This window comes from Nicotiana attenuata, unplaced genomic scaffold (assembly GCF_001879085.1).
Source record: "Nicotiana attenuata strain UT unplaced genomic scaffold, NIATTr2, whole genome shotgun sequence".
In the NCBI taxonomy this organism is placed as follows: Eukaryota; Viridiplantae; Streptophyta; class Magnoliopsida; order Solanales; family Solanaceae; genus Nicotiana; species Nicotiana attenuata.
In genome coordinates, this window is record NW_017675591.1 from 20639 (window position 1) to 34026 (window position 13388).

The 13388-nt window shown below is 40.4% G+C and overlaps 1 protein-coding gene across 1 annotated transcript; it reads right to left on the reverse strand.

The window, feature by feature from the left end:
* Positions 1 to 10018: 10018 nt before the first annotated feature.
* Positions 10019 to 10414, reverse strand: LOC109220240. Its single transcript, XM_019384696.1, has one exon. It carries the CDS (start codon positions 10412 to 10414, stop codon positions 10019 to 10021), a length of 396 nt encoding a protein of 131 aa, XP_019240241.1.
* Between the last annotated feature and the right edge of the window lie 2974 nt (positions 10415 to 13388).

The window sequence follows — 13388 nt, forward strand, 5'->3', positions numbered from 1 at the left end:
TTTTGCTCGCAAACGCACACGCAAGTATACGTGGTTGTACAAGTAATAAAATGATAAATCAAGTGTCGAACCCACAGAGACTTGTATCAACTATCCACTAAAATCACCAAAATTGTTATCCAGTCAAGCCAAAATCAAATTCAAAAATGTGATTATACTGAACTATAATTCTAAATTATAACTAACTTATCAAGCAGTAAATTGGTTGTTGTGTATTCAGTAGAGACAAATATTCCAGGGTTGTGATCGATTCACCAATCCTATTGTGTTCTAGTTAACTTTCCCTTTCATACAATTCACTCATGGTTGCTAATTATTCGATAATTGCTCTCATACCCTTCTCCCGAAGTACTACTCGCCTATTCAAAATAGATTAACGCCTATATTCCTATGAAATCAATCTATTAAGAATGCATTAAGATTACGATATTTAATTAAGAACTGACTAGGTATATTCCTTTCCTAACCACAAATCCCCCCCTCCCCTTAAGAGTTAAGATCGTGCTCTCTTCAATTCTTCTCTAATGTAAACACGGCTTTCCCAAACATAGCATAGATAGTAAATAGAACCTAATTGTTGGCCAGACAATTAAGCAATTAATCACAGAATTGAAGAAACAACCATATAGTAGTGAATTATAATCAAGGTTAAGTCAACGTTAAATAATAATATTCATGGCTAAATCACAACCCAGAACAATGTATTTTTAGCCACTCATGATAATAGCAAACGACTTCATAAGTGTTGAATAATTGAAAATACTAGAAAAAGATGAAGAAAACTGAGATCTCTCCGCTTCCGAATGTTTCACGTGTGTATTTTCCCTCAAAAGTGGCGTCACCCCCTCACCAATAAGTTTTGTCTTGCTTTTGTACATGTTGGGTAGGTCTAGGGCCGAAATAACTATGTCCCGGGCGAATTTGGAGAAGGTTCACGCCAACGGCGCACTGCCCAGCGCCGGGCGCCCTCCATGGCGCTGCCAATTTAAGGTTTCTGTTTCTGGCTCCACAGGTAGCGTTAGGCACCGCCTGTGGCACTGCAATGTCCCTTTTTCATGCTTTCGTCCGTTTTGGCTCTAATTTCGCACATTTCGCCCCCAATTGCTCCCGGATCATTCCTACACATAAAAATACCTCAAATTAATATAAATCAATACATTTCACATCCTAAATCTACGAAACAAAAGTAAAATATGAGGCGATATACACACAAATATATATATACTTTAAGCAAAACATCAACACCCCACACTTAGACTCTTGCTCGTCCTCGAGCAATGGGACTATCAAATGAACCCCAACTACGTACAAGTCTCAACTATAGAGGAGCAATTCAACTTTTAACCCTACACTCTACCCTTGACTATGATCAATACCAGCACACAAGCATGAATATACAAAATTTCACATTCTTCCCGTTTAAGCATGCCCAAGTATAACATTTCAATTCAATCAATTCCAACAACCTATTTGTCACCACCCAACCTCAAAAGCCGACTTGTAACCACTAAGCACCATCAACTCACGTACTCGCCCAACAAGAAAGTTTACAACATTTCCAATCATTCATGAGATCATGTTCCCTCACCAACAAATAATAGAGTGAATATAGATTACTCCACACATTCAAATATGCTTTTGAATATAGATTAAGGACATCACACAATTGAACAAAATTCTCTCACTCTCACAAAGAATTCATATGCATCCCGTGGTCGTACCACAAGCTTGCCCGTAGTGTATATCTCTACTAATTTAAGCTAGCCAAATCTAGGATCAATTAGGACTTTAAGGTTGTAATGTAGGCTAAGGGACGGGTATGATACATTTAGAAATAGTGATTAACCCTCCTAAGCACTTTAATACACTACATTCACAATTCAAGCACATATTCTTCTCAACCAATTCACTCGCCACAAACCATATGCAACATAGCCCTTACTTTCATTAAGCACTTCTATACTCCCACTAGTACAAATTATTAAGAATTGGAGGTGTGTTTTTTTCTACATACTTTCACTATCGATTTTTTTTTCTTTTCTAGCAATTTTTCTCTCCTTCCTTTTTTTTTCTTCTTCACACACGCCATACATTAAAGTTCATCGGCTAGTGACTTTTGATTTCAACTTTTAGTGCACCAACGGGCCCTTCCATGGTTTCACTCAAAAACTACTTCCCAATATCTCACTTTACTTCTTAGCGACTAAGTGCCCTAGGAGGTAAATGTTCAACAATCTCAAATTAATAACAAAATAGGGGTACGACTTGTAATGTGGGTGCCAAAGAAAAGGTCTATAGGCTCAAAGGGGCTAGAAACGGAGAATTTTATTTTCACGTGACAAGCACATCCATGATCAAGCAAGAAAATGCCTACGTCATCTCCTAGATTAGCACAACTTACAATTTTGCTTCGATTAACACACGAGGCAAGTTCTAGACTACACAGGATAGCACAGAAGATCACAAATCCTCACACACACATTGCACATGACTCACTCACAACGGTTTTGTTCGACTCTCAAGTCAAGCAAGCACACATAATTGAGAAATTTAAGCAATGAAGCACTATGTGGCATACAAGAAAAAAATTGAGAAAAAGCGTCACAAAATAGGCTATTTACTTCACTTAGACGTTATAATTCAAACCAAATACATGGGAAGATAAAATGTATGTCATATCCTAATGTGCCAGCATTAACCATGTCAATGAGTATCTCAGAGCAACTCAGTTCTTCCTAAACTACTCCTAAAAAAATAATAAAGTACCCGGTTCGAGCTACACCCTTGAAAAAGAACCGGCGCCCAAAGAAAAATCAAGGGATACTACCTAACTATTCTAAAAAAAAATCTTTTTGGTATTTTTAATCGGACTTTATCCCTCAAGAAAATTGTCCAAAAGATCCATCATCGGGAAAAGTCCGAGCTTAATTCTAATTTTTATTTTTTATTTTTATACTTTTCTTTTTCTTTTGTTCAAAGCAACTAAACTAAATAAAATAAAAATAAAAACTAAACTAGACTAAAGAAACAATATTAAAACTAATAAAAGAAACAAATTAAAACAAATTGATACAAGATATACAACTACATCACAGGTAGTATTCCTCCCACCCCACACTTAATCTATGCATAGCCCTCGATGCATATAAAAATGTAAAACAGAGTAGGGTGAAAAGAAAACTCCCTGTCAGTCCTCCTCCTCCTCCTCCTCCTCAGCGTGCCCTCCATTAGCAGCTCTGGGCACATCATCATCCGGTCCTAGAGGTACCAACGCCATGGGCCCCGTAACATCATCACCAACCTCATCCTCTGAGTTCGAGCCATTGACAATGTTGACGTCCTCCGATGAGTGAACGGGACTGCCAGGTACAATCCCCAACATCTCCTTGGACGAACTTGACAAGTCATTGCGTAAATGCATACGCTCCTCGTCTGAAATACCAGCTCTGCTCTTGAGTAAATTCAAAGAATTATAGAGGTACCTGTTGAAGTTCTTGTCTCGTTCGTTTCTTGCTGCCTGAGTGAGCTTTGACGATGTCTCCAACAATGATGTGATGTCCAACAACCCAGTAGGAGCCTCCACCACCTCGTCATGTCCTGGATACTCCAGCGCCTCCCGGGAGAGCATATATTGGGTGAGTAGGTTGCCGAAGAAGAACCTCTTAATTTGCCGCCCAAATCTCGTGCGGGCCATCTCACCGAGCATAATCTCACCCACATTAATGGGTCTGCCAGTCATCAAGATGAATATGACACACACTCTAGCTCGAGTGCAGTCATTGCTGTTCTCCACTGGCATGAGTCTGGCTTGCGCAAAATTCTACCACACTTTACCAGTCTTGTTAAATCAGAGCGAACTATTGAAAGGTGAACATCGCCGTGCTTTTTGGCTCACATAGCATTTGAATCCACGCCACAAAGAGTGTGACATATCAATGTGTATTTTGGCCTCGTGACAAATTTCTGGAGCCTCCTCGGGTCAACATTCTCAACCCCTAAAAATTCACATAAAGCCCTCCTATCCAATGGCATGTCCACGCCACGTACGTGTGACATAAACAATTTGTAATTCCAATTGGCATATAATTCCCTAACCATGCTCAAATTTGTGTGTCCAGGGCATTCTAGGAGTTTATCCATTTTTAACGCTCGTAATCGGCTGAGGACATCCGGGAAGTTTCGTTCCAAAGCTTTGACATTGATCCCCATCTCGGAGACATACCGCCCATATGGCATGAAATCCCTGTGCCATGCAATAGCTGCATCAGATAATGGAGCCTGCTGTGATGCCTCAGCAACCTGTTTTCCTTTGGTTGGCCGCGAAGAGCCTTCTCCCTGCTTTCGCTTTTTGGGCGCGGGAGAAGTGGTGGAGGACTTTCCAATGCCCTTGCCTTTGCTAGAACTATCACGAGCCATAATATCCTACAACACAAATAAGCATGTATGTGAGAACTCGTCAAGAAATATGCCTAAGGTTTGTCGCGCAAGTCATGAAATGACCCCACACTTAAAACCAAGGGCACAATGTACAATACTACACAACTTTGTTCGAACATGTACAAGTGTGGCATTCCAAAGCTATGGGTACTCAAGACTTCCCCATGCCATACAAGAGTTAAAAGGGCACTAATCAATGCTACACATATAAGTGACTGCTCATGGCTTGGTGAATTCAGCGTAAGGCAAGCAAGAGGCATATGTTACTACTTTTTCCACAACTACTATACTACACTAAATTAGCTAAATTCTACAACATACATTATATAAGATAGATGGTGTAGGAGTGCATCAAAACCAAGCTCCTTAGCATGTAAAGTCCTCCCCATACACCCCATACTTAGCCCAAATTCATACACAAATATACTCGGTTACTCAGACTTCACCGGTACACCAAAATCTTCATTCAAACAATTGAACAAACACCTTGTGGACATAAAGTGTGTGCATTCTAGTTTAACAATGTGGAGCATGGTAGCCCTCCCAAAATTCAATGAACTAGAGAGAATTCTAGTTTACTACTCCGTATATATAATAACCACACAATTTCGACCAAATTAAGCCACCCACCATAAAAATTTCGTAACAACTACATATGGCGAAAAACTTGGGGATTAGGGAACTTGGGAATGGAATGTACATTTTTATCTACTAATTAAAACACAAAAAGAAGAAGAAGACAAGAACAAGAACAACATACCTGTAGACTTTAGGAGAAGAGTAAGAGAAAACTTGAGATAATTTTTTGAGAGAGAAGAGGAAGAAGACACGGCAGAAATAGCATTTTAGAAGGAGAGAGCAGCGTGTGTATTTTCTGATTTTGTGAAGTTGGAGTTTGGGTGGTTTTGGGTTATGTTAAATTGGGTTAGGATGGGTATGGGTATTGGGATAGGTCCTAGTGTTAGTGTAAATGGGTGTTTGGGTTGGGTTAAATGGGTATGGGTTATTAAATAAAAAACAAAGAAAAAAAAAAGAATAAAAAAAATTACCTGGATGACCCCCAGCCCGGCGCCTCGCGCTATGCCTGGCGCTGGGGGTTTTGAAGCTACTGTTTTCAGCGCCCCAGGTAGCGCTAGGCGCTGGCCTGGGATCTGTTTCGCAATTTTTTTTTATAACATCCCGATCCTCCGAGCCTTTTATATACTCAATTAACACGTCCTACCCCATTATATCTATATTTTCTATATCTGCAAAGAAAATGCAAACTATATCTATTCTAACTAAAAAAATTAAGAAGTTAAACTAGGAAAGTAATAAAAATTGGGTTGCCTCCCAACAAGCGCCTGATTAACGTCGCGGCACGACGTAGAGTCTCGCTTACTCATCAGCGAGTACAATCTTGGTCTTCTCACGATTAATTATTCCTCCCCAATAGTGCTTGACTCTATATCCATTCACCAAAAAATTTCTTTCCCCGTGTAAAGCTCGCAACTCAATTGCACCATAAGAAGTGAGTCGCACCACCTCAAACGGGCTTGACCATCTTGATTTTAGCTTCCCAGGAAATAGCCTTAGTCTAGAATTGAATAATAATACCTGTTGGTCTGGCTCGAAGTGACGCGGCTTGATGTGCTTGTCATGCCATCTTTTTGTCTTTTCTTTGTAAAGCTTAGCATTTTCATAAGAGTGCAGCCTGAACTCATCTAACTCATTCAACTGCATAAGTCTTTTCTCGCCCGCGGCTTCAAGGTCCATGTTTAGCTTCTTAATGGCCCAATATGCTTTGTATTCAAGTTCAACGCGCAAGTGACATGCCTTCCCATAAACTAACTTGTACGCTGACGCCCCAATTGGCGTTTTATATGCAGTTCTATACGCCCATAAGGCATCATCTAACTTTGCGGCCCAATCCTTCCTATTCACAATCACCGTCTTCTCTAATATTTGCTTTATTTTTCCTGTTCGACACCTTAGCTTGCCCACTTTTTTGAGGATGATATGTGGTAGCAACTCTACGGCGGACTCCATATTTAGCTAGAATATTATTCAACAACCGATTACAAAAATGAGTCCCCTCATCACTAATTAAGGCGCGTGGAGTCCCAAACCTCGAAAATATGTTCTTTTTCACAAACGCTGCTACCACCATGGCATCATTTGTTGGCAATGCAATTGCCTCCACTCATTTTGACACGTAGTCAACTACTAGCAAAATGTATTTGTTTCCTCTGGATGATGGGAATGGTCCCATGAAATCTATCCCCCACACATCAAAAATTTCAACTTCCAAGATGTTATTCAAAGGCAACTCATGCCTCCTTGTGATTGTTCCTGTTCTCTGACATTGGTCACATTTCATAACAAATGCATGGGCATCCTTGAATAAAGTTGGCCAAAAGAAATCGGATTGCAATACCTTTGCAGCTGTTCTATTCCCTCCATGATGGCCCCCATAAGGTGATGCATGACAATCATACAATACTAAGGGTGTGTTTGGTATAAAGGAAAATATTTTCCAAAAAAATATTTTCTTGGAAAACAAGTAGTATTCTTATTCATTTTCTAGTGATTGATACGCAAATCAAGAAAAATATTTTCTCAAGAATATTCATAAATAATTTTGATACAATAAACATGAAGCCATAAACTTTCGAACCGACAACCTTCCGAACCCACAAATTTCATAAACTTCTGAACCGTAAAATTTTCGAAACCGCGAAATTTCGAACCCGTAAACTTTATAATTTCTAAACCTGTAAACTTCGAAACACATAAACCTCCGAACTCATAACTTTTCAACTTGTAAAATTTTGAACTTGTAAACCGAAAGACGAAAAAAGTAAAACTGAAAATTCATAAAAAAAAAAAACTTCGGGGGAAGGGGGGGGTTGGGGTGCAGAAAATAAACAAAAATTTAGAAAATTACAAAAAAAGTAATAAAAAAATTAGTGCGGGAGTGGGGGCAGGTGGGGGGCAGAAAAAAAATAGAAATTTGAAATTACAAAAAATATTTTTTTTACCAAAAAAAAACGTTAAATTTTTTTGGGGGCTGGAGTGGGGTGGGGCAGGGGGGCGCGGGGGAGGGGGGAGGGTGGGTTTGTGGTGCAGAAAAAAACAGAAATTTGAAAAATTACAAAAAAAACGGGTGGGGGGGTGGGCCGCGCGGTTGACAAGAAAAAAACCGTTTTGAAGAGAGGGCATAGGGTGGGGTTAGGTGGGTGGGTGGGTGTGGGGTGGGTTGGTGAGGGTAAAGAATAGGGTGGGGAAGCTTGAGAAGGAGTTTTGGTAAATGTTTTCCCTTCTCTTGATAGGGAAAACATTTTCCTCTAATTGGAGGAAAATTAGTTGATGAGGAAAATATTTTCCAAAACATTTAAGCCAACCAAACATGAGAAAATTGGAAAACATTTTCCGGAAAATATTTTCCTTCATACCAAACACACCCTAATTCTACCTCCTTTTCTGGAATGCATCTCTCATCAATTGATCAGCACATTGCTCATACAAATATGGCTCATCCCAATAGTAGAAGTCCACATCATGTAGAAACCTCTTTCTAGCTTCAGATTCAATTTCAGGAGGAAGTACCCCACTCAGAAAATAATTCACATAGTCTGCGTACCATGGGGAGGGTCTTGGGTGATAGCAAAAAGTTGCTCATCAGGAAATACTTCTTTAATTTGGCCACCCTCCTCCACGTGATCGTGATTTTCCAGCCTTGATAGATAGTCAGCTACGTAGTTCTCTGTCCCCTTTCGATCTCGTATTTCTACATCAAATTCCTGCAGCAACAAAACCCAGTGCATCAATCTAGCCTTAGATTCCTTTTCTGTTAATAGATACCTGATTGCTGCATGATCGGTATGGACTATGACTTTCGTTCCCATCAAGTATGCCCGAAATTTTTCAAAGGCCCACACAACAGCTAACAACTCCTTTTCAGTGGTGGTATAATTCAGCTGTGCATCATCAAGAGTCTTACTCGCATAGTAGATGGAATAAAACACCTTGTCTTTCCTCTAGCCTAGCGCTGCCCCAATAGCATGGTCACTCGCATCACACATAAGTTCAAATGGTGAGGACCAATCTGGTGCCACAATAATGGGAGCAGACACCAACTTCTTTTTTAGTTCTTCAAAAGCCTTGAGGCAGGTGTCATCAAAATTGAAAGTTACATCTTTTTTAAGCAACCTGCACAAAGTAGTAGCAACTTTAGAAAAATCTTTAATAAAGCGCCGATAGAATCCTGCGTGTCCTAAGAAACTCCGGGCACCCTTCACAGAAATAGGTGGAGGTAATTTTTCAACCGCCTCGACCTTCGCCTTATCAACTTCAATGCCGCTCCTAGACACTCTGTGACCCAACACGATGCCTTCTTGCACCATAAAATGATACTTTTCCCAATTAAGTACCACATTTGTTTCTTCATAACGGGCCATCGCCTTGCTTAAATTCCTCAAACAATCATCATAAGAAGACCCAAAGACTGAAAAATCATCCATAAACACTTCCACAAATTTTTCCACCATATCGGTGAAAATAGCCATCATGCATCTCTGAAAAGTGGCTGGTGCATTACAAAGACCAGACGGCATTCGCTTGAAGGCAAAAGTTCCATAAGGACAAGTAAAAATGGTCTTCTCCTAGTCCTCTGGGCATATACAATCTGATTGTATCCCAAATAACCATCAAGGAAGCAATAGTATTCATGCCCGGCTAATCTGTCCAACATCTGGTCAATGAATGGAAGTGGAAAGTGGTCCTTGCGGGTTGCTTAGTTGAGCCTTCTATAATCAATGCACACTCTCCACCCCGTCACAGTGCAAGTAAGAATTAGCTCATTTTTTTCATTCTCAATCACAGTCATCCCCCCCTTTTGGGCACATTTTGAACTGGGTTTACCCAGTTGCTGTCAAAAATAGGAAAGATGATACCTGCATCGAGCAAATTGATTACTTCCTTCTTCACGACCTCTTTCATAATGCGATTTAACCTCTTTTTTTGCTCAACACTAGGGCGATGTCCATCTTCCAAGAAGATTTTATGCATGCGACGGACTGATTCCCTTGATGTCAGGAATAGTCCACCCATTAGCCTTTTTATGCGCGCGGAGTACTCTGAGCAATTTTTCTTCTTGAGTGTTAGTCAAGCTGGATGAGATAATCACGGGCAATGTCTCAGCGTTCCCCAAATAAGAATAATGCAGGTGCGCTGGTAGAGGCTTATGTTCTAGCTTTGGAGCTTCTTCAATAGATGGCTTAGGAGGGGTCAGAGTGACAGGCCTGTCCAACTCCTCAAATTTTCCGAACCCATGGACATAATTGCAGGACATATCAAGTACTTGCTCAATTTCTCCCATCATTTCATCTTCACTATCTTATTCATCCCCAATCAAAGCTCGTTCAAGAGGATCTACAGGGCTCATATAGGGCACTAATGATGTAGCATTACTTCCCACCACAGAAATCATGGATAGCTCTTCATAGTGGGCTGGCAACCTGAGTGCTTTATACACATTGAATACCTGCACTCGATCACCTAATCTCATCGTCATCTTTCCCTCGCGAACATCGATAATAGCTCAGCCTGTGGCCAAGAATGGACGCCCCGAAATAAATAGGGCTTCCTGATCAGGCTCGTAGTCCAAGATAATGAAATCAGTAGGGAATATAAAAGAACCCACTTGAACTAACACATCTTCAATCACTCCTTCAAAATGAGCAAGGGAGTGATCATCCAACTGTAGGATTACCGTTGTTGGGCGTGGCGCACCCAACCCCAACTGTCTAAATACAGATAGTGGCATCAAATTGATGCTCGCTCCAAGATCACATAAAGCTCGACCGACTGCATGCTTACCAATCGAGATTTGGATAGTGAAACTACCTGGATCCTTTAATTTATGAGGTAGCTTGCTTCGAATTCTTGAGCTATATTCCTTAGTGAGTGCCACAGTCTCGAATTCAGTCAGCCTCATTTTATTTGCCACTATGTCCTTGATGTATTTAGCATATTTAGGAACTTCTTACAAGATGTCTACCAATGGAATGTTAATTTGCACATACTTCAAAATATCAAGAAACTTTGTATACGCGGCACTATCCTTCACTTTCTGCAATCTTTAAGGGAACGGAGGTGGTGTCCTTGCAACCAATGGTGGGGGTTGCTCAGCCACCACCTCTTCATCTGGCTTTTCTGACTCGTTTGACTTTTCTAATTTTGATTCTACAGTGGCTGGCCTCTCATTAAAAGTCACATGTTTTCTCTTTTTCGACTGGACTTCTTCTTAATTGTCTCCCATTCCTCAATGACACGGCATTAAGGGATGCCTTAGGATTAGCTTCAGTGTCACCTGGAAGAGCTCCAACTGGTCTAGTATTTTGGGCACTGGCAAGTTGTCCCACTTGGCGCTCTAAATTTCTCATTGTTGCGGCTTGGGCTTGCTGCTCAGCCATAAATTTCTGAGCGAGGGCTTGTTGTTCAGCCATCACTTTTTTCATCATGTCCTCAAGGTGACTTGTTGGACTCGCTTGTTGTTCAGCCTGAGGTGGTCTATATTGTTGTTGAGGTGCTTGAGGCCGATATTGATTCTGAGTACCTTGGTTTCCACCCCAAGAGAAGTTTGGGTGGTTCCTCCAGTTGGGATTGTAAGTGTTCCCATATTGGTTTGTTTGGCCCCTATTTGCATTACCCACAAAGAAGACAGACTCTGGATTAACGGAGCATAAGTCGCTCGTGTGACCCTCTCCATATATTTCACAAAATACTTGAACCTGTTGTACCGGTTGTGCTTGTTGCATGTTGATAACCAAAGTCATCTGATTGACTTGGTTAGTCAATGTAGAAATCTACGGTGATAATGCCGAGACAACATCTAACTCAAGAACCCCTGCAGACTTTTGCACTGTGTGTCTGCCCGTCTCTCCTTGCCAATCCGGATTGCTTTCTGAAAATTTGGTTAATAATGCATATATCTCGTCAAAGCTTTTCTCCAACACTTGACCTCCACCTGCAGCATCTACCACAATCTTTGTTTCAGGATGTAGACCTTCTATGAAAGTGTGAGCTAATACTTCTCTTGTTTGATTGTGATGAGTACAGTCTCTGATTAGCCCCTTGAACCTCTCCCAAGCCGAGTATAGAGACTCCCCTTCTTTCTGTTTGAAGGCGACTATCTCACTTATGATCTTTGCAGTTTTGCCTGACGGAAAGAACCTTGCCAGAAGTTCAGGATATGCTGTTGTGGATCCTCGTGTGGAAGACCCATAAAGTGCCCATTCGCATGAAGGAGCTGGATCACGCTTTGTTTTGGCTCAAAGTGCCCAGTGATTCTGGGCTTCACAATGCTGGAGGTGACATTAGCAATGCTGGGCATTACCACCTCCTGAACAGCCATATGTTCCTCTGCCATGTTCACTGGAAATTGAACGAGTGCCTGAATATTATTTGTATCCCTTGCTTCCCTCAACCTCATGTGGAATGTTCTCTCAGTTTTAGGGTCAAACCCTTGAAGTCTGTCCTGGCTTCTGACCCTACGCATTGAATCAAAGTTCCTGAGATCAGAGCAACAATCAAGTAACGTTAGACTTGATGAAATAAACAATTAAAGCAAAAACTAGAAAGTAGTTAATATTAAGTCCCCGGCAACGGTGCCAAAAATTTGTTGCTCCCAAACGCACACGCAAGTATACGTGGTCGTACAAGTAATAAAATGATAAGTCAAGTGTCGAACCCACAGAGACTTGTATCAACTACCCACTAAAATCACCAAGATTGTTATCCAGTCAAGCCAAAATCAAGTTCAAGAATGTGATTATACTAAACTATAATTCTAATTTATAACTAACTTATCAAGCAATAAATTGGTTGTTGTGTATTCAGTAGAGACAAATATTCCAGGGTTATGATCGATTCACCAATCCTATTGTGTTATAGTTAACTCTCCCTTTCATACAATTCACTCATTGTTCCTAATTAATCGATAATTGCTCTCATAGCCTTCTCCTGAAGTACTACTCGCCTATTCAAAATAGATTAACCCCTATATTCCTATGAAATCAATCTATTAAGAACGCATTAAGATTACGATTTTTAATTAAGCGCGGTGACTAGGTATATTTCTATCCTAACCACAAATCCCCCCCCCCCCCCTAAGAGTTAAGATCGTGCTCTCTTCAATTCTTCTCTAATGTAAACACGGCTTTCCCAAGCATAGCATAGATAGTAAATAGAACCTAATTGCTGGCCAGACAATTAAGCAATTAATCACAGAATTGAAGAAACAACCATATAGTAGTGAATTATAATCAAGGTTAAGTCAACGTTAAACAACAATATTCATGGCTAAATCACAACCCCAGAACAATGGGTTTTTAGCCACTCATGATAATAGCAAACAACTTCATAAGTGTTGAATAATTGAAAATACTTGTAAAAGATGAAGAAAACTGAGATATCTCCGCTTCCGAATGTTTCTCGTGTGTATTTTCCCTCAAAAGTGGCGTCACCCCCTCACCAATAAGTTTTGTCTTGCTTTTATACGTGTTGGGTAGGTCTAGGGCCGAAATAACTATGTCCCGGGCGAATTTGGAGAAGGTTCACGCCAACGGCGCACTGCCCAGCGCCGGGCGCCCTCCATGGCGCTGCCAATTTAAGGTTTCTGTTTCTGGCTCCACAGGTAGCGTTAGGCACCGCCTGTGGCACTGCAATGTCCCTTTTTCATGCTTTCGTCCGTTTTGGCTCTAATTTCGCATATTTCGCCCCCAATTGCTCCCGGATCATTCCTTCACATAAAAATATCTCAAATTAATATAAATCAAAAAATTTTACATCCTAAGTCTACGAAACAAAAGTAAAATATGAGGCGATATACACACAAATATATATATATATATATATATATATATATATATATATATATATATATATATATATATATTTATATATATATA

What these genes read in the sequence shown, in the direction of transcription:
- LOC109220240 (XM_019384696.1), bottom strand. Translation starts at nt 10,414, where the DNA reads ATGAGGCTGACTGAATTCGAGACTGTGGCACTCACTAAGGAATATAGC.